Genomic DNA, 22,789 nt, shown 5'->3' on the forward strand with positions numbered 1-22,789 from the left:
ATTTCTTTCTCCACAGATCTGTATTTCAAACAGTAATTAACTCTAAAATTAATAACATTCCTGGTTGTCTGTCTCCATAACCTTTCATCACAGGTCAAACAATAATGGTGAAAAGAAATTATTCCATTTCTTTGAAAATGACCAACACCCCAAAATCAGTAAGTATGCGCTTAGAATGAAACAAAAGATATAAAAATTGTCTCTTTCATCTTCTCCAACTCTTTATTTTACTCACTCATGTGCCTGATGGCGTCACATGATGCACTTATAAAATACATTACCTGACATGAAATAATTCTAACAGAGCTTTGGCAGAATACCAAGATTCTGCATGGTAATAATTTACAGTGGATGAAACAGCAACCCTTTCAAGACACAAGTTTCATGCACGGCAGAAATCAAGGATAATGGTTCATTTTTTGCCCACCCCAATAGTGTGCATGTTTACAAAAGATTATAACTTTTCAGCTCACTACAGCCCAGACTTAATCTTTAACACTTAAGAAACAGCAGCACAGGGCTTGGTTAGTGCTAATCAATACAGTTATAAAGGTTTGTAAAAGGGTGCACTATTGTAGACTCCATTTATTAACAAATATAAAAACTGGACTATGTTTGCTATGTTACTAAAAAAGCTTAAAGCATTTGAATTAACATGTCGGCACACCATATTTTAAAGATTTTTAAAAATATGTAAAATATACAGTACTTTAAAATTTTGGTTTATATGCAATTTTTTCAAAAGAACTTTTTTATGCCTATTTTTATATTAAAATGGGAATGAGTAAGATTTGTGTATCGTCTTGACATTCAGGGTCTATGGAACTTAACAGTTAAAACAAATAAAAAACACACATAATTGTCAGTGATCATAACTCCAGATGTCATTTTCTATGGACTGAATTAGGTCAAGAGTATTATATACAAAATAAATAATTAATGTAACTTCAATTACTGGACACGGGTATACTGAAATCTCTAGGAAATAACTTTAAAATGGTATAATCAACCTTTACTAGCATTGTTCAAAAACACTTCTCATCAGCTCTTTTGTACCAAAATGAAAGTTTAATATGAACATAAAATTAACATTAAAGCATTTACTGTTTAATTATAATAAAACCAGTCAGGTGTTTTAAAAGAAGGGCCACACTTGACAGATTTTATTACACTTACTGTAAAATTCATAAATAAGGAATCCTACAATTGACTCAAAGTTTTAAATCAAAATATTCCAATAGAACGTCATTTAAAAACATATCGCGATAAACCTGATTATAAACAGCCAATTACTACTTTTCCTCAGATTAATGGAAATATTGCAAAAATATTGGTAATGATTATTTTTGAAACTGTATGAATGAAAGAAAATTTCTAAAATTGTTAAAATAAGTTTAATAGAAATTGACAAAAACATTACAAATAAACTGATGCATTATCTGACAAATATGCTTAAGAACATAAAAATTGCTCACCATAATTATGGAGCCTTATTTATAAGATTTCTATAATGATAAATACAGGTGCCGGTCATAAAATTAGAATATCATGACAAAGTTGATTTATTTCAGTAATTCCATTCAAAAAGTGAAACTTGTATATTAGATTCATTCATTAAACAGACTGATGTATTTCAAATTTTTATTTCTTTTAATTTTGATGATTATAACTGACAACTAATGAAAGTCCCAAATTCAGTATCTCGGAAAATTAGAATATCGTGTAAAGGTTCAATATTGAAGACATCTGGTGCCAGACTCTAATCAGCTAATTAACTCAAAACACCTGCAAAAGCTTTTAAATGGTCTCTCAGTCTAGTTCTGTAGGCTACACAATCATGGGGAAGACTGCTGACTTGACAGTTGTCCAAAAGACGACTATTGACACCTTGCACAAGGAGGGCAAGTCACAGACGTATACAAGATATGGGTTTCAGCTGTCGCATTCCTTGTGTCAAGCCACTCTTGAACAAGAGACAGCGTCAGAAGCATCTTGCCTGGGCTAAAGACAAAAAGGACTGGACTGCTGCTGAGTGGTCCAAAGTTATGCTCTCTGATGAAAGTAGATTTTGCATTTCCTTTAGAAATCAAGGTCCCAGAGTCTGGAGGAAGAAAGGAGAGGCACAGAATCCACGTTGCTTGAGGTCCAGTGTAAAGTTTCCACAGTCAGTGATGGTTTGGGGTGCCATGTCATCTGCTGATGTTGGTCCATTGTGTTTTCTGAGGTCCAAGGTCAACGCAGCCGTCTACCAGCAAGTTTTAGAGCACTTCATGCTTCCTGCTGCTGACTAACTTTATGGAGATGCAGATTTCATTTTCCAACAGGACCTGGCACCTGCACAAAGTGCCAGAACTACCAGTACCTGGTTTAAGGATCATGGTATCCCTGTTCTTGATTGGCCAGCAAACTCGCCTGACCTTAACCCCATAGAAAATCTATGGGGTATTGTGAAGAGGAAGATGCAATACGCCAGACTCAAAAATTCAGAAGAGCTGAAGGCCACTATCAGAGCAACATGGGCTCTCATAACACCTGAGCAGTGCCACAGACTGATCGACTCCATGCCACGCTGCATTGCTGCAGTAATCCAGGCCAAACGAGCCCCAACTAAATATTGAGTGCTGTACATGCTCATACTTTTCATGTTTATACCTTTCAGTTGGCCAACATTTCTAAAAATCCTTTTTTTGCATTGGTCTTAATTTATATTCTAATTATCCGAGATACTGAATTTGGGACTTTCATTAGTTGTCAGTTATAATTATCAAAATTAAAAGAAATAAACATTTGAAATAAATGTCACCTCTCTGAAGGGTAAGGAGCCTGAGCTAGTGCGCGAGGTCGAGAGGTTCCAGCTAGATATAGTCGGACTCACCTCAACGCACAGCTTGGACTCTGGAACGAATCTCCTTGAGAGAGGCTGGACTCTCTACCACTCTGGAGTTGCCCCCGATGAGAGGCGCCGAGCAGGTGTAGGCATACTTATTGCCCCCCGACTTGGAGCCTGTGCATTGGGGTTTACCCCGGTGGACGAGAGGGTGGCCTCCCTCCGCCATCGGGTGGGGGGAAGGTTCCTGACTGTTGTTTGTGCGTATGCGCCGAATGGCAGTTTGGAGTATCCACCCTTTTTGGAGTCTCTGGAGGGGGTGCTAGAGGGCATACTTTCTGGGGATTCCCTCGTTTTACTGGGAGACTTCAATGCTCACGTGGGCAATGACAGTGAGACCTGGAAGGGCGTGATTGGGAGGAATGGCCCCCCCGATCTGAACCCAAGCGGTGTTTTGTTATTGGACTTCTGTGCTCGTCACGGATTTTCCATAACGAACACCATGTTCAAGCACAATGGTGTTCATATGTGCACTTGGTACCAGGACACCCTAGGCCTCAGTTCGATGATCGACTTTGTGGTCTTGTCGTCGGACTTGCGGCCATATGTCTTGGACACTCGGGTGAAGAGAGGGGCGGAGCTGTCAACTAATCACCACCTGGTGGTGAGTTGGCTTCGATGGTGGGGGAAGATGCCGGTCAGACCTGGTAGGCCCAAACGTGTTGTGAGGGTCTGCTGGGAACGGCTGGCAGAGTCCCCTGTCAGAAGTAGCTTCAACTCCCACCTCTGGCAGAACTTCAACCACGTCCCGAGGGAGGTGGGGGACATTGAGTCCGAATAGGCCATGTTCCATGCCTCTATTGTTGAGGCGGCTGACCGGAGCTGTGGCCGCAAGGTGGTCGGTGCCTGTCGTGGCGGCAATCCCCAAACTCGTTGGTAGTCAAGCTGAAGAAGGAGTCCTATAGGACCTTTTTGTCCTGTGGGTCTCTGGAGGCAGCTGATAGGTACCGGCAGGCCAAGCAGAATGCGGCTTTGGTTGTTGCTGAGGCAAAAACTCGGGCATGGGAGGAGTTTGGAGGCCATGGAGAGCGACTTTGGATGGCTTCGAGGAGATTCTGGTCCACCGTCCGGCGTCTCAGGAGGGGGAAGCAGTGCAGTGTCAACACCATATATGGTGGGGATGGTGCGCTGCTGACCTCGACTTCGGGCGTTAGGGGTGGGGGGGAGTACTTCGAAGACCTCATCAATCCCACTAACATGCCTTCCAATGAGGAAGTACAGCCTGGGGACTCTGAGGTGGGCTCTCCCATCTCTGGGACTGAAGTTTTTTGACCACCTCGGTGGCAGGGCCCCGGGGGTGGATGAAATATGCCCGGAGTTCCTCAAGGCTCTGAATGTTGTAGGACTTTCTTGGTTGACACATCTTTGCAAAATAGCATGGACAACGGGGACAATGCCTCTGGATTGGCAGACCGGGGTGGTGGTCCCCCTCTTTAAAAAGGGGGACCAGAGGGTGTGTTCCAACTATAGAGGGATCACACTCCTCAGCCTCCCTGGAAAAGTCTATTCGGGGGTTCTGGAGAGGAGGATCCGTCGGATAGTCAAACCTCGGATTCAGGAGGAACAGTGTAGTTTTCGTCCTGTTCGCGGAACAGTGGACCAGCTCTGCACCCTTAGCAGAATCCTGGAAGGTGCATGGAAGCTTGCTCAACCAGTCTACATGTGTTTTGAGGACTTGGAAAAGGCGTTCGACTGTGTCCCTCGGAGAATCCTGTGGGGGGTGCTCCGGGAGTATGGGGTACCGGACCCCCTGATAAGGGCTGTTCGGTCCCTGTACAACCGGTGTCAGAGCTTGGTCCGCATTGCCGGCAGTAAGTCGAGCCCGTTTCCAGTGAGAGTTGGACTCCGCCAGGGCTGCCCTTTGTCACCGATTCTGTTCATAACTTTTATGGACAGAATTTCTAGGCGCAGCCAGGGTGTTGAAGGGGTCCAGTTTGGTGGACTCAGGATTGGGTCACTGCTTTTTGCAGATGATGTTGTCCTGTTTGCTTCATCAGGCCGTGATCTTCAGCTCTCTCTGAAGTGGTTCGCAGCTGAGTGTGAAGCGGCCGGGATGAGAATCAGCACTTCCAAATCCGAGACCATGGTCCTCAGCCGAAAAAGGGTGGAGTGCTATCTCAGGGTTAGGGGTGAGATCCTGACCCAAGTGGAGGAGTTCAAGTATCTCGGGGTCTTGTTCACGAGTGAGGGAAGAATGGACCGTGAGATTGACAGGCGGATCGGTGCGGCATCTGCAGTGCTGCGGGCTCTGCATCGGTCTGTCGTGGTGAAAACGGAGCTGAGCCGTAAGGCAAAGCCCTCAATTTACCAGTCGATCTACGCTCCTACCCTCACCTATGGTCATGAGCTATGGGTAGTGACCGAAAGAACAAGATCGCGAATACAAGCGGCTGGAATGAGTTTCCTCCGCAGGGTGTCTGGGCTTTCCCTTAAAGATAGGGTGAGAAGCTCAGTCATCCGGGAGGGGCTCACAGTAGAGCCACTGCTCCTCCGCATCGAGAGGAGTCAGATGAGGCGGCTCGGGCATCTGATCAGGATGCCTCCTGGACGCCTCCCTGGTGAGGTGTTCCGGGCACGTCCAACCGGGAGGAGGCCCCGGGGAAGACCAAGGACACGCTGGAGGGACTATGTCTCACGGCTGGCCTGGGAACGCCTTGGGATTCTCCCGGAAGAGCTGGAAGAAGTGGCCGGGGAGGGGGAAGTCTGGGCCTCTCTGCTTAAGCTGCTACCCCCGCGACCCGACCCCGGACAAGTGGAAGAGGATGGATGGATGGATGGATGGATTTGAAATACATCAGTCTGTGTGTAATGAATGAATCTAATATACAAGTTTCACTTTTTGAATGGAATTACTGAAATAAATCAACTTTGTCATGATATTCTAAATTTTATGACCGGCACCTGTAATTGACTGTTAAATAGGTACAGACTGTGAACTGCTAACGACTCCCTGAATCTGCTATAAAAGATAAAATATCATTTTGGTCTCGTCCGATGCGAGAGATGGACGTCTGCAGTGGAGCTCCGCTAGCAGCGGTGTTATTTTTCATACTATTTGCTTATTATCCTGAGATATCCTGTATTTATTCAACCCGAGAGGAACTGCTACTGTATATGTAAGCACATATAAACATGGCCAACAAGAAGGGGGGTCTGAAAGAATCGAAAACTAAAGCTACACCCAAACAAAGATCAGCAAGACCTAGTTCAAGATACGGCCTTTCAGAGACAGACCTGGATCAGATGGGCGAAAGTACAGACTCCTCAGGACCACGGTCCACTACATCGTCGCCGGCTGAGAGCGAAAAGGGGAGCGAAGGTGCGATTGTGAGTGCAGATCTCGATAGCTCGCCGATCGGAGAAGATCACCGGAAACTGGAAGTCGGCGACTTCAATTACTCCACGCGAGTCAGGAGCAGCGGGGACACCAGATACAGTAGAGTCTGCTGCTTCATCTACGGTACAAGAAAGCACAATTGAACTGTCTGAACTGAAGGTGTTGCTCGCTGAGCTCATGCAAGATATAAAGAAAAGCGAGAAGGCTAATGAGAAAGCAAGGGTAAAGGCAAGTGAAAAAAATGAGACAGGAGGTGAGACAGGAGTTAAAACAGGCAAATGAATGGCTGCGACAAGAAATGCAACTTCAGCTGCGACAGGTGCTGGGTAAAACTGAAGAGCGCATTCAGGAAAACTCGGTTAAACTGAGCACGCTTACTGATCAATTGGAAGATCTCAAGGAGACATTCACGACGGATTGAAATGGCGAAATTTAGCTGCCATTGCCGAGGAAAAAGCAGTAAATGTCAGCTCCGAATGCAAAAAACTCAGAGACAGACTGGCTGCTTTGGAAGATGGGAGTAGAAGGTATAATGTCAGAATTGAAGGTCTGCCTGAGAATCGAGAAAGTTCAAACCCTGTGAAATTCGCAGCTGAACGTTTTTCTAAAATAATCGGGGACGACTTTAAAGCAGAATCTGAGATAGCAGTGGCTTTCCGCGTACGTGGATCAAAGACCCAGACCCAGATCTTTTATAATTTGTTTTGAAAGATTATCATTTAAGCTAGATGTAACGGCACTCCTCGGAAACAATATTATATATGTAAATAACCACATTCGTATCTTCCCTGACTTCTCTCCAGCAACAGCTACTAAACGCGTAGCCTTCTACAACATTAAACAGCGGTTACGGCAAGCCAGCGTCAAATACAGCCTCTTGTATCCGGCAAAACTGAAAGTGGAATGGCAGGGTCAATTCTATGTCTTCGCTAGCAAGGAAGAAGCAGAAAAGGAATTAAGAAAGCTGATCCCGGGACTATTCTGATACATAATAGTGAGTCATGGCGGTTAATGATAAAGCAAGGATTAATAATCTACTGTCTGATCTATTTGTTTTAAAATACGGGTTTTATCAGCATATATTCTCATATATTCATTATTACTTAGTATTACTAGGGCGCTATCTGTTTTTGTTTTATTGTGCTTAATTACTTTTTCTTTTTTCTCTTTTTTCCTAGGTAATTATTTCATCTCCCTAAACGAGACTGTTCAATATCATACCCTTGGTTTATTGTTATTGCTATTACTGCATTAAGACTTGTTATGCTTATTCTGGACACATTTTAACACCATCCCCCGGGTTTATTATCTGGGTGTATCATCTTAATGCACTAAAATTGCTGAAGACTATATATATATTTTAAGTGCAAAATTCTTTTTTTTTTTTTTAAGACTATATTGGTAATAGATATCTCTATCTTTTAACCCTAAAGCCACTGCATGGGGCTTGTTTTGCTTTGGACGTGCTCTGTCTCTGGGTATGTCAGAGGACTGGGACTGTGAAGTGGGTTTTAGCCTCACTTGGGGAGGCAAAAAGGGAGGGTGGGGGTTAAGGGGGAGAGAAAGAGAGCAGGCTTGATCTATACCTAATCTATCCTCAATCTTTATAATTATAACTATCAACGTAATAATAAGCTGCATGGCAACAACTCTAGGGGAAATAGGAAATTAAGACCTAAACTATCTCACTTCCAGTTAAGACTATAAAATGACATCAAAAACTCAGAATCAGTGTCTCCATGATGGGACAGTTAACTTGTAAGCTGGAATGTTAAAGGCCTGAATCACGAATTAAAGAGAAAGAAAGTACTCTCTCACCTAACAGGTCTAAATGCTAAAATAGTATTTTTACAGGAAACCCACTTACTAAGCAAGGATCAGTTCCGGCTGCAAAAAGACTGGACTGGCCAAATGTTCCATTCTAGTTTTACAAAGAAAACTAGAGGTGTGGGAATTCTCATACATAGAACAGTACCATTTGTAGCATCAGATGTAGTATTGGATCCTGAAGGGAGATATGTAATGGTCATGGGAGACTTATCTAACTGTAAAATGATTTTGATAAATGTTTATGCACCTAATGTTGATGATAAGGAATTTATACAAAATTTATTTGCATCCATTCCCAATCTGAACACTCATAAAGTTATAATGGCTGGGGACTTTAATTGTGTTCTAAATCCACTTTTAGATAGGACTTCCTCTACAGGGGAACGCATCTAACACCGCAAAGATAATTACAAAGTTTATAACTGATCACAACTTATCAGATCCCTGGAGGTTTTTGAACCCAAATTCAAGAACATATTCTTTCTACTCACCAGTACATCATTGCTACTCAAGGATTGATTACTTCTTTATAGACAATAACTTCTTGCCTAAGATTAAATCTTGTAAATACGATGCTATTGTTTTTTCTGACCATGCACCTATGATCTTGGAGCTAAAATTACTAAGCCCCATACACTCACCCGCAGATGGCCTCAACCGCTTCTATTAGCTGACGAGAATTGTACTGAATTTATATCCAAACAAATCAAATTCTTTCTAGAGACAAATACATCCCCTGAGATCTCTGCAGGAATACTCTGGGAAACTCTTAAGGCCTTCTTAAGAGGACAGATTATCTCATATCTTTCCCACAGAAATAAATCCAAGCCAAGAAAGTAGCAGAGATAAAAAGCAAATTACTAAAATAGATGAAGAACATGCCAGACTACCAAGCGAGACTCTACATAGGAGGAGGCAGGCTCTACATTCAGAATTAAACCTCTTGACAACTAAAGAAACTGAACAACTAATTTACAAATCCAGACATCATTACTATGAACATGGAGAGAAAGCTAATAAGCTTTTAGCTCAACAAATTCACAAGCAAGAAGTGCAACGCAATCTCGTAATCACTAACAAAGGAGATAAAATCATCGAACACAAAAATATAATGCACACTTTCAGAGACTACTATAAATCCCTATATACTACTGAGTTTAAAGAAGACAATACACAATCTAATGCATTTCTGGATACATTACAGATACCACAAATAGACGCTTTTAGTGTGGAGGAACTTGATAAACCTCTGCATTATCAGAATTACTAGATGCTATAAAGTCACTCCAAGGTGGAAAAGCAGCAGGCCCTGATGGCTACCCTGCAGAGTTTTACAAGAAATTCTCCGCTCAGCTAGCTCCCTCCTATTAGCAACATTTACAGAAGCCAGAGATAACCAATCTCTTCCACAAACCTTTCGCCAAGCACTAATCACTGTCTTTCCAAAACAAAATAAGGACTTATTACAATGTGCATCATACAGACCAATTTCACTTCTGAATAACGACGTTAAAATACTCTCTAAAATCATAGCTAGAAGGATGGAGAAAGTGCTCCCCTGTAATATCACAAGACTAAACTGGATTTATTAGGGGCCGGCACTTATCTTCAAATCTTCGACTGTTTAATGTAATATACTCACCAACTAAATCAAACACCCCAGAAATATTATTATCATTGGATGCAGAAAAAGCATTCGACATGATTGAATGGAAATACCTTTTTACTACATTGGAGAAGTTTGGGTTTGGCCCAACATTTGTGCATGGATTAAATTACTGTATACTAACCCAGAAGCTTCAGTTTGCATCAACAACATTTGCTCAGACTACTTTAAACTAGAACGTGGCACTAGACAAGGATGCCCTTGTCACCACTGTTGTTTGCATTGCCATTGAACCACTGGCAATACATTGTCGAAATACTGATCAGATAAAGGGGATTAGCAGAGAAGGACTGGAACAGAAAATTTCATTATATGCAGATGTATATATCGGACCCAGAAAATTCTGTGCCTGCAGTCTTAGCAGCACTCACAGAATTTCAAAAGATCTCTGGTCTCAGAATTAATCTGAATAAAAGTGTACTCTTTCCAGTGAATTCTCAAGCATATAATATTAGATTGGATACCCTACCTTTTATCATTGCAGAACAGTTTAAATACCTAGGGTAAACATCACAAGTAAACATAAAGCTCTTTATCAACAAAATTTCGCGTCTGCATGGAAAAAATTAAACAAGACTTGCATAGATGGTCAACCCTTCATCTCACACTAGCTGGAAGAATTAACACTGTTAAGATGAATATTCTTCCTAAGCTCCTTTTTATTTCAAAACATCCAATATACATTAATAAATCATTCTTTAAGCAATTAGATTCAACAATAACCTCATTTATTTGGAATTCAAAACATCCACGCATCAAAAGAGCGACCCTACAAAGACAAAAGGCAGAAGGCGGCATGGCTCTACCTAACTTCCAGTTTTATTACTGGGCAGCAAATATACAGGCGATAAGAACCTGGACACAAATAGAAGAACATACACAGGCTTGGACCGCAATAGAAGTAAAATCCTGCAGTACTTCTTTGTATTCCTTGCTCTGTGCTCCAATAAACACACGTTATCGGCAATACACTAATAACCCAATTGTGCTCCACTCACTTAGAATCTGGAACCAATGTAGAAAGCATTTTAAGACGGAGAAGCTTCTATCTGTGGCACCTCTGCAAGAGAACCACCTCTTTCAACCTTCACAAACATATGCAGTTTTTAATATCTGGAAAAATTTGGAATTAACTTGCTTAGAGATCTTTATATAGACAACGTCTTTGCATCCTATGAACAATTACATTCCAAATTTAACATTCCAGCTACACATTTCTTTCACTATCTTCAAATCAGGAACTTTGTTAAACAGAACCTTCCAGATTTTCCTCATCTTGCACCCTCATCCATGCTGGAAAAATATTGCTCAATCTCAAGGACTTAGACTCCATCTCTACAATATATAAAATCATTTTACAATCCCTCCCTTTCAAAGATCCAAGAGGACACTGGGAAAAGATCTCTCAATTAATATATCAGAAAAGGAGTGGAAAGTAGCAATGCAGAGAATTCACTCGAGCTCCATATGCGCAAAGCATACAATTATACAACTTAAAATTATATATCGAGCACATCTGTCTCGACTAAAACTCTCCAAAATGTTTCCCGGGCATGATCCAACCTGCGAACGTTGCAACCAAGTCCCAGCCTCACTGGGTCACATGTTCTGGGCCTGCACCAAATTAACATTATTCTGGACAAAAATTTTAATTACCTTCAGACAGCCTTGGACTCACAATCCCTCCTAACCCATTAAGAGCTGTGTTTGGGGTTCTTCCAGAGGGCTTAAAGTGGAGAAAGACAAACAAATTGTGATTGCATTCACTACACTTTTGGCACGCAGACTTAGTCTGATAAACTGGAAGAACCCAAACTCTCCTCTTTTAAGTCAGTGGGAAACTGATGTGTTATATTATTTGAAATTGGAAAAATCAAATACTCAGTTAGAGGATCTGTACAGACTTTTTCAAAACATGGCAGGATCTAATCAGTAATATTTTAAAATAAGCTCATAAAGCACAGAGAATTTATTAATTTAGGTATGTTTACAAGCCTTAAATTTTACGCGCTTGGCTTGCTCTCTCTCTCAGGGCTGGGGATCGATCTGTTCTTAACTCAATTTTTCTTTTTGTAAAAACTTGATTGCTTTGTATGGATTGCAATAAAATTAGTAAAAAAAAAAAAAAAAGATAAAATATCTATCAGACACTAGCAAAGTTCTTTACATTTAACTTGTGTTAGAAAGCCAAAAAGGTACTTGGTTATATGGTTTACTAGCAAACTGAAAAGAGATAAGTGACTGGTGTTTACAGGCTATGAATTGGAAGAATTGATTTAGCATATGAATAAAAAAAATCTGTGCATCAAAGTGTTTTAGCATATGAATTGCAAAAATACTAAGAAAGTATGTCTTTTGTATGAAATTTCTAAAATGGATCCAGAGAAAGCAAGGCATGCTACTAGTTGGGACCACATTGCCCTTGTTTCCTGAATAGAAAAACAAACACAGGAACATGAGGGTCAACAGGGGACTCTTGCCCAGCATGCATGTTGCCAATGAAGACTACCCCTTTCCTTAAAAGTCACTCATAGACTTGGCCCATAGTGGGTGGCAAATTCCTATAAGATAGAGCACAACAAAGTACAATAGAGTACAACAAACAAACACAACTAAGCATTTTACAAGGTATTGTGCTGTATGTATAACTGAATGTGACAAACAAAACTTGAACAGATTTATTTGATTATTTCCGATAGATTCTGTCTCCGAGATGTATCTATTATGTATGACTTAATGACAACAGAGCACTACTGGTTTATTTTTATGCCCGGCAGAGGTAGATTGCGCGTAACAGAAACTAAACCCTTAAATCTACTGGGGGGTGAATTGATCAGGCAAACAAAATGTTTTAATTTTTTTTCTGATAGTATTTTGTTTATTTTTTGGGTAATGTTCCAATCCTTTGTTCGTAAGAACTATAATATCTATGACATGACCAAATTGATGCTTGTTCTCCTGCTGTAACTCTACAGGGAAGCATCCACAGCAACCACTACGTATCCATAATGAGATAATAGACATAACAGACAAGACACACTGATTGTGAAATATAAAATTTAAGAAATATGTAATTTAATAAATATCCTAAACACTCCAAACATAATAAAAAAGACTAGAGACCATAAAAGAGAGAAGCCTAGAGGGTGCTAACATTTTCCAACATATAACAATATGATTTAAGTTTTTATATACAGTAAATAGTGAGGTCTTTTGTGGTTTCTCTTTAGCATTTTATTTCTCTTTAACAGACAATGGAATTCACACCATATTTATATTTGGGAGCTCAGTGCATACATGCCTCTGTACTACAAGACAGGTAAAAGGCTCATCTGAGAAGTTATCTGTGCACCAAGGATATCTTAGTTCCATATAGGTTTTGGTTTCTATACTATTTTAGTCTGTCATTTTATTTTCAGTTTACTTTCAATTTAGTTTTATGAATTTTTTACCTTTTCTATTTCAGTTTTTATTTTTGTTGACTTACCTCAATTAGTTTTTATTTGGTTTTCATTTTACTTTAAAAAAGTTTTGATGAAGGCTGATACATCTACACTGTCCTTAGCGTACATTGCAAAGAGATTGCAGAACAATCAGATATACCCATAAAACATTCAGTAAGGCTCTTTTTACTTTGGCCATCTATGCAGAGAGCTATTTTATAAATGTTTTATAAAATGTGTGTCACTCATGTTGACTGTTTCACAGTACCTGAAGGCAGGTAATTTACATGGCCTACAATATTAGGCATTCAATAATTAGCTGTGCCAATGCACTCCTTTTTTTTTCTTTAACTGAGGTGACCAGAGGGTAGCTTTTCCCAGAGAAATGTTAATTTGTTGACCAACATAACCATTCATTTTACCTTCTTTGATAATTTGTGTTTTTTCAGCATTTCACAGTCCTCAATCTTCTTATTAACCAGTTTATAAAAGCACTTGAAGTGTCTTTTAAAGTTGCTGAGTTGTTTTCAATTTTCTTGAGAACCAGAAACCAGGCCATTGTATCACTAATTACACACTTGTTCTTGTTACTGTCAGTGTCATCCTGAAACTACTCCTAGACAGTACTGTCCCATTTATGACCAATTCTTTAATATGTGCCCGTTAACAATAGCATGTTCTGCATAGGCAGCTGGCAAACATTATGCTCATTAGGCTACATAGCCATATAGTGAAAAGGAGGGACAGTCAACAGCAATGTTTCCTCTGAGAGCGGATGCCATATGAGGACTACTTACTATTATTAAATATGATTATCTGATCATATGTAATAATAAAAAATTATGTATTTCAGCATACTCTTGGCAATGTACTTATTAATGTGGCAGGTTTTAAAACTATTTCTGCACATGCTCTTCATCATTCATTTATTTTATATTTTATGGAAAATGTCATTTCCTGCTATGCTGTGTTCAAAACAGTTACACTAGGCATATCTTTGGAAATAAAAATAAGAGTGATTTCTCTTAATATCCTGATTGTTAAAATATTGTCAGCTTGATGGCAGATCCAATTCATTCTAAATTGCCATCTCTGGTTCTTTTTTCTGATTCAAGGCATAAACTCCAATTAAACATTAATGCTTTCTTCTACTCATCAGGAATATTTGCTGAAAAATTTGGTTATCTTTTGCTTCAAGATATTTGAATGTGAATAACAAAAAAACATTTGTGAATGATGTTTGCAATGAGTGGACATAATGCAAACTAACTGGGTAATGTTAGTTTTAAAATAATTAGCCTATGTATGCTGAGTTTTAATATTTGATTGCCAGAAGCAGTGCCAGTGTGCTGTTGCTCTTTTTAAAATGTGAACATAAATGAAAACAGAAAAAAAAAAAATTATTTTAATTTCAATTAGTTTGAGTATGAAGTTTTCATTTCAGCTTATTTTTGTTTTTCATTCAGCTTTTAGTTTTTATGTTTTAGTTTCAGTAATGAGAACAACTCTGCTGTGTTCTCTGCGTTTAATATTCTGAGAAACTCAGTGCTCATGTCATGTGGTAGCAAAGGCTACATTTCCAAATGGGTCTATTCAAAACGCAAGGTAGGGCAGCATTATACAATGGGCTATGAGTGAAATACAGGCTGGGATTCTGACAGTTCAGAGACAAATATGTATAGACACGTTAATGCATAGTACATCCCATGAAAACGGTCGATGGCAATTTGTGGCCACAGCACGCATGCACCCCTGAGTTTACTAATTACAAAGTCTTTCTGCCAACAGATGGTGACAGCAAGCCAACACTGCCTCAGCTATATTCTAATCATCAGGTTGTTTGCGGTTTAAGAGAACAGCATGGCCCCTGTTAACTTTCTGCTCATTCTGCACAAAAAGTAGTCAAAGATTACAGCATGATGTGATGCAAGAAAACCATGAGATGCTTGTTCCCTTTTCCTTACATGCAAACTTTATCCATTTCAGAGATCCTGGACATTGAACTTAGGGCTGGGAGGTATGACCAAAATTCTATATCACGGTATTTTTTAAAATTATACCAGTTTCACGGTATTCAACTGTATTTTTTCCCCATACATGAGTGGATGTTAACCACATTTTCCACTGCAATTACTGCAGTAGACTGGCTAAGAATAACCTATTCCACTGTCATGAGAATTGTACAAAAAATGTTTTAATGTTCACACAAGTATTTATACAGGTTTGCATGGCTCCATAAAGTGATAGCTTTCAAGGGGGTGGCACTAATGAAGAGAAGGAATCACATTGCATGACAGTTGCAGTCAAAATATAGAACTTTTTTATTGAACAAATTTTGCAAATAACAAACTATAATTTTGACAGTATATTTTCAACTATCCAAAGAGGCATTTAGACTTAGCAAAATATTCAGAGTTGCTTGTTAAATGTTGTATTGCACTGAACATGTCTTAGAAAAGGAATAAAGAGTAAATATTTTTTGTAAACCAATTACACTTTCTGTTAATGTTAACAATCTCTGTCCACTGACACGTTAGCTATATGGGTTGTAATGGCGTTGGTTATCTCGATCCACCGCTTGCTTTATTTGTTGTAGGCAGTACCTCTAGCAAATGCCTCTACAAGTGACGTCTGACTCAAGTGTCCTCTAGCTTTTTCAGTTTTACCTGAGGACATGAAGGTTGCCAACCTTAGTTCCATACATTCATGGTACAGTGGAACCTCGGTTCACGACCATAATTCATTCCAAAACTCTGTTCGTAAACCGAGTTGGTCGTGAACCGAAGCAATTTCCCCCATAGGATTGTATGTAAATACAATTAATCCGTTCCAGACCATACAAACTGTATGTAAATATGTAAATATATGTAAAGATTAAGCACAAATACCGTATAGTTAATTACGCCATAGAATGCACAGTGTAATAGTAAACTAATGTAAAAACATTGAATAACACTGACACAAAACACCCAGGCTCCCTGCTCAGCTATGCGCTCTCTCTCTCTCTCTCTCTCTCTCTGTAGCACACCCCCCCCACCCCCACTGAGATCTTCCCCTCCCCATCCCCAGCAGGCACGTGGCTCGCTCGGCCTCTCTCTCAGCTTGCAGGCAGGCAAGGGAAACTGTGTGGGAGTGTTAGTTGTGAACTGAGGAAAAAGTTTGGCGAACTTTTTGGTCGTGAACCGAGTTGTACGTGAACCGAGGTTCCACTGTACTCCAAAGCATGTTTGCGGCTAAGGTGGTGCAGCAAATTGCTCACGTTGCTACCTCCGGCGACAACTTTAGCTCGACAGCATTTGCAGTAAATAGTTGTTTGGTCCACAGCCGACCTTTAAAAACCAAAATTTCCAGACAACAGACACGGCTCCTTTTTTCAGCAAAAGTTCTTCTGTGTCATCATGTTCAACTTTATCTTCTGCTACAGCTTCAGTTTCGGAATGTTCTCTGTCCATTTTCACCGCTCAATACCTCCACTAATGCATGTAACCCGTTGCATGCGTGTTTAGTGGTGTAGCAGTGAAAAAGGTCCCCCTTAAAAACTTTCCCGCTGTGACACGTTCCGAACGTTGTTTAGGCTATTTAAACTGGTATTGCAGTATAAGAAAAATCCGTATCATAAAAAAAATAAAAAACGATTTTCGGTATGAACCGGTACACCTCCCAGCACTAATTGAACTCCAACTTCTTTTGGTCTGATCACAAGCCTCTCAAGTACAATTTTATCAAAAACCTTTATATGTTTAAGATAATATCATATGAACATCCCTGATAATATGCCTTTTTTGCTTCTTCACAGAATTCCAGCACATCAGTCAAACATGATCTTTTCCATTAAACTCAGCTCACTGTTTACAAATAAACTTGTTCATGACATGAGTTGCTGAATCTTTCCTTAATAATTGCTGCCATAAATTAAGCATGATACATTTTAAGCTTACTGGCATATAGTTCCTAGAAACACACAATTTACTTTTTATATTATGGTACTACATCTGTTTAACTACAATTGGTACTAGTTTTTCCATCATGCAGTGATTTCTGAAAAAATGCATATATTTTATCTGTGCACTAAAATGATGTATCTTTTTTATATCCAAGCAAATTTTAAATTTTTTGAAATAAACTGGGATTCTGTGTCACAGCCCCTAATCTTTTCTGATGCATTGCTGTTTCCTATACACCACTAACCTCCTTTAAGTACTCTAGGAAAAATGTTACAGACTCCGGTAATTTGTTTAACACTAGAATTACCAGAACCTACGAAAAAACTCGTAAATCCGTCCCACCTTAAATCGCTTCTTAAAATCGTTCACAGCTCTCCACCAGCATCTTTTTTGTCATCTAAATGTGCTGATAAAAATCAGGCTGCAAGCAGCCGGCTATTCCATCCCCCCACCGACTTAGAACGTGCACAAACTTTTCCCAGCTCATGCCTTGATTGATTTTCTGGGAGTGAAGTGGAGTTTCAGAGTGGAAATAATAGATCGTTGTTTGGAACACATGCATTTCATGTCTGTTCTGTTTCTACAGTAATCTGTGTAAACATATTGTTAAAACAGAAACGTTTTTTATATTCTACTAGTAGATGACAAAATGTAGGCATAAACTATATAATGTATGAAGCCTGAAGTCCAAGTATCAAAGAAATACTTTCACAAAAGCTACAAATCTAACACAACAATTGCGCTTTTATTCAAAATATAACTGCAGAAACAAAAAGCCGCCTTAACATGCGACATTGACACCCGTTTATTATGACTGCCTCTGTGGCGCAATAGAATCAGCTGCCGACTGGGAATCAAAAGGTCGCGAGTTTGATCCTGCACCACATGCTCAAAAATGTGTGTAATGCCACGAAAAGTGCCTGCTGACACTTTAGTATGCAAGCAATGGTATGTGCATTCTTGCTCCGATGTAGAAGGGAGTTGAGTTTACCTTTGTTACAGCGCGTCTATGTGAAAACAGCAGTGTCAGATGCGGGGGTGGGATGAGTTTGGGCTCATGAACGTGGCTGAGATAATAAAACTGACTAAAAAAAACAAAGCTAACCTTTACAAGTATCATAAATTACACCGGCTGTTACAGACTGAAATCAAATGTATGTTTTTATTCTAAAATAGTAAGACTAAGAGCAGTTTACTTCCCAAAACGGAGTGGTGCAGTTATATTTTTGAGTAAAAGCGCAATTGTTGTGTTACAGTTGTAGCTTTTGTGAAAGTATTTCTTTGATACTTGGACTTCAGGCTTCATACATTTTATAGTTTATGCCTACATTTTGTCATCTACTACTAGAATATAGCTGTGAACGATTTTAAGAAGCGATTTAAGGTGGGATGGATTTACGAGTTTTTTCATAGGCTCTGGTAATTCTAGTGTTAATTTCAGTCATTTTTGCCACAGTTTCCAAACTACTACAGTTTGTACCAGCAATAAATATGAAAATGTTTGGGGTATCAACAGAGAATATGTGAAGTTTTTAAATCTGTCCATGTATCAAAAAGGTACTGTATCTGCATAAATATTCCCAGATATCTATAAATGTGCACTTGAGTAAATCAAAAAAATTTGACAATTTAGTGTTTATACCTTTATAATGAGATTTCTTGTAGTTTGCCAAAGACTCTGGATAAGGCAGACTGAAGACAGCAATTTGTCCATTTGAAAATGCAGCAGCCAATAGTCCAAGTCTAGGAACCTGAGGAAACTGCAAAAAAAATAAGGCCAATTTAGAACATCTACTGTAGCTCCATTAAAATATCATTATAGTTCTGTATTGGTAAAAAAATATGCAGTTAAGTAGCTTTCATCATTTTAGAAAACTTACCAAATGTACTTCACTAAAGTTTTCCATTAATAAGGCCTTTCCATGAAGATGCTGAGAGTAAGGGAGCAAGCATCTCCCACTTCAACATGTCTCTTAAAATGTGTTGGTAAAGAAGCAAAAAATGTAATAGTCTGCTCCAAGATGTAACACAAGAGAGGGTATTTGGAGGCAGGGCTGAGGCTTTGGAAAATAATATGAATTGGGATGTGGAAAACATTTCAACATATAGCTTATTTGAAGAGGAATATCATTTAGAAAATTAACAAAAAAAGGAAATAGCACTTTAGTCTTTCTGATCATCCTTAGGTCTGTCCTCAGGACCTTGTGCCATCAAGCTTTGAGCATTCTTTTTATTTTCAGGTCATTTTGGTATCTCTGTAAACTTAGAAGAGAATGAGATTCCTTATTTTTACTGCAAAAGAGGTCATTTTTGGTCATTTACAAATTAAGCAGCACAGAATATCCCATTCGGGTTCATGATAAAAATCACCCCAAATAAATATGGGACATGCAAACACACTGCCTTCACTCACAAACACATTCAAAAGGAAGTCAACATTATTGCTTCCATCAGAAAACATTGCATATACAGTCATCAAGCTGTAAAGCCCAATTTCGGTTAGATTACTTAAACAAAAAAGTGATTTGTATCTGTAGAGTAATGAAACAGCGCAGGTGTCCTTTGGCTGAGAAGTATAACTTAACTATGTGCTTTTTCTAGGCAAAAGTATAGCAAACAAACTTTGCTAAAGAAATAATAATCAAACAAAAGATTAGAGATAACGGCAAGAAATAATGAAATAATAATACAATATAATATGAGCTTAGTAGCATTTTTTGTCATGTTAATGCACCTCTTTGATTTAGACTGAAATTTAAATTGGATCAACCTTAACACAACTGCTATATGTACTATTTACTAACTCTGATATTTATATAAAAACAGGTTTTCTTCTAAATGCAGACAAGACAACATCTTTAAGTCCATGACAGATTTTGTGGAATAATGTAACTTTTCAATCGCACTATATTTTAGTACCAGTAAATAGTAGCCAGGAATAAGCTCTGTTACAACTATTATCAGATTTCCAACAATGATTACAAATGATCTTGTGTATTGTCACCTGTGTACGCATAGGGGACAGCTTAAGAGTGCTGGTAATTTTAATTCCCTGCCACTCTATAGGCTGGCACTGTATATTAATGCCTTTTCTCATCTACCTCTACAGGCTGGAAGAATGACGGCTTTAACACCAATGACATCACTTCTGGTGTCAGTCCACCTGGACCTGCCTCTTCCTGCCGAAACTCCTTAAAAACTGAAGATGTGCCATCTTGGGCAGTCAAGATTTAGACTCACATCTGAAAAGACATTTTTTTCTCCACACTGTTTGTAAACCATGTTTATTTTTCATCATAATTATACGGTGTTTGCCTATGGGTGCCCCAAATCTTTATGTATCTCTGTTTACTTTCTTGCAGAATTAAGTAAAAACATTTTCCATTAACATTATTTATCAACGTTTACAAAATTAATACAGGAATTTACACATACAATAAGACACCTACCTTCCTATAAGTTTCAAAAGTCTCCCATGCTCCACTTGGGCACCATTTCATATCCCATATACATCCATAATCTAAAGCAATTCCATATGAAAAGATTGCTTTGGAAGAAGGACTACAAAATAGGAAATAATTGCTGTTAAAAATTTCAAAAATATACACTGTATATAAAAATACAAGGGACACTTTTGAATGCATCCATTTGAACTGAGAAGTATGAATTTCCGAGCTACTAGTAGGAAGTTTTAATGGGAATGCCCCCAAAAATTACTTTTCCTACTTGGAAAATCAGGAGGGCCTCCTAAATCAGATCTGAAAATCCAAGATGGCTGAACCACGCATCAACAGAAGTGAAAGCTGTAGTATTATACTGTTTATTAGCACTTCTGTCTATTTGTGTCTCATTAAATCTGTCGTACTGTCCAACTTTTATCTGTGGACTTGTTGCTATGTGTAATGTGTTGTTATCAACTTGTTCAGTAGTGGTTTGTATTAAGAAATAAAAAAACGTGTTTTTCAGGAAGTATCTGTATTGGTTTTCAGAATGTTTTACTGGAACTTGGTTGACTTGGGTGTGACATAATTCCCATCCCTGATATCCAAGGTAAATGGAACGCAGCAAAAGAACGCAGTTTGTAGATGCTGTAGTTGCAAGCCATAAACACATATATATTACAGATAATCATATAACAGCTCTCGGTAGTGCCATGTATTTTGTCACTTACATATGCTAAGAATTTGATTTGCAAAGTTGAAACAGGTATGAGTAGCAGCTTGGTCTTACAGAAAAAAGCCAATATGAAGCAGGCTTAGCTATATTCTACTCGTAAGTAAATCATCAACTTACTCACCTTGCACCAATGGTTCAAATTTTATCATGAAATTTTGCATATGATTTTCACACAAGATATCAACAAGTTATTTGTTAATTTATGAAGTAATGCTACAAACATTCTATGAATGTTTTTCATACAAAATCTGTTGCAGGTCCTGGCCATTTCCTTTTAGGTGATACATTACCCAAATTACCACTTGGCTTTAAAGGCATGGGCGTAAGGACTGAAAGCATTAATGAAATATATTTTCGAAGAAAAATAAGAGAGATGTCTCAAATGAAGAGAGATGTCTGCATTTTTAGGCTATGAAAGTGTTTCCTTAAGTACTTCATCTGAAAAGGTATGTACATGATAAGTTTTTGAATCTGTCAAGCATCTGTGTGTGGTGTTTGATATTTTTCATCTTTAACTCATTTGATCATGTATGCACTGTGTCGTGCGGGATTAGCAATTGAGGCTCCTATGGAAGCACAACATAATAAGCTGTTGATAAAGAATATGCATTCTAAATCATTTATTTATGCACCTCCTGTGTACGTTTAAGCAGATACCTTTATTTGGTATGTATAGCAGTGTCTGACCATCTCATAATGCTGAGCTGAAGTCTTAGATTGTGTTGTTGCTCTGCAGTCAAGCGGTGTGTATGACCTTTTTTTTGTGAGAGGTGCATACGTTTTTGCAGGTAGCTGTCATTGCTTGTCACACCTGCATTCTGTATCCTACAGCTGAAGCATGTGTCACTGGAGTGTGGGATGTGCTTCAATTTCAGGAGCAGTTTTTGGAAGTTTATGGAGTTTTTTTGTGGTTATGTAGCTATACCTTTCTTGTTGATGTCACCAGAGTTTATTCCTTTCACCAATGCTATGTGCACTCTGCATGCTTGCACTTCCATTAGAACACTCTAGCCGAGAACAGGCCATTCAGCCGAACAAAGTTTGCCAGTCCTATCCACTTGTTTCCTCCAAGAAAACATCAAGTCGAGTTTTGAAAGTCCCTAACGTCTTACTGTCTACCACACTACTTGGTAGCTTATTCCAAGTGTCTATCGTTCTTTGCGTAAAGAAAAACTTCCTAATGTTTGTGCGAAATTTACCCTGAACAAGTTTCCAACTGTGTCCCTGTGTTCTTGATGAACACATTTTAAAATACAAGTCTCAATCCACTGTACTAATTCCCTTCATAATTTTAAATACTTCAATCATGTCACCTCTTAATCCTCTTTTGCTTAATTAATCTTCTTTTGCTTAATACTTCCATACTGTTTTTGTGCCAGACATGCAATAACCTCACGTGGCCAAAATTTTGCGTTAGAAAAACATGCTTGCGTATACATCTGACCCCTGAATTTCCTGTCACACAATGCATGCTGCCACATCTTTGCTGGCTGTAAGAAGGACTCA

At 38.9% G+C, this 22,789-nt stretch overlaps 1 protein-coding gene across 2 annotated transcripts in view; it reads right to left on the reverse strand.

The window, feature by feature from the left end:
* The window catches only part of gtf3c2 (general transcription factor IIIC, polypeptide 2, beta), a 177,686-nt gene that overhangs the window by 80,941 nt on the left and 73,956 nt on the right, over positions 1-22,789 (reverse strand). For both annotated transcript variants that reach the window (XM_039749019.1, XM_039749020.1), the window contains exons 9-10: positions 20,557-20,668; positions 18,750-18,867 (exon numbers count right to left, since the gene is read on the reverse strand). In XM_039749019.1, the coding sequence (XP_039604953.1) occupies positions 18,750-18,867; positions 20,557-20,668 (230 nt within the window). The remainder of the gene's footprint in view (positions 1-18,749; positions 18,868-20,556; positions 20,669-22,789) is intronic.

Source organism: Polypterus senegalus, chromosome 3 (assembly GCF_016835505.1).
Source record: "Polypterus senegalus isolate Bchr_013 chromosome 3, ASM1683550v1, whole genome shotgun sequence".
NCBI lineage: Eukaryota > Metazoa > Chordata > Cladistia > Polypteriformes > Polypteridae > Polypterus > Polypterus senegalus.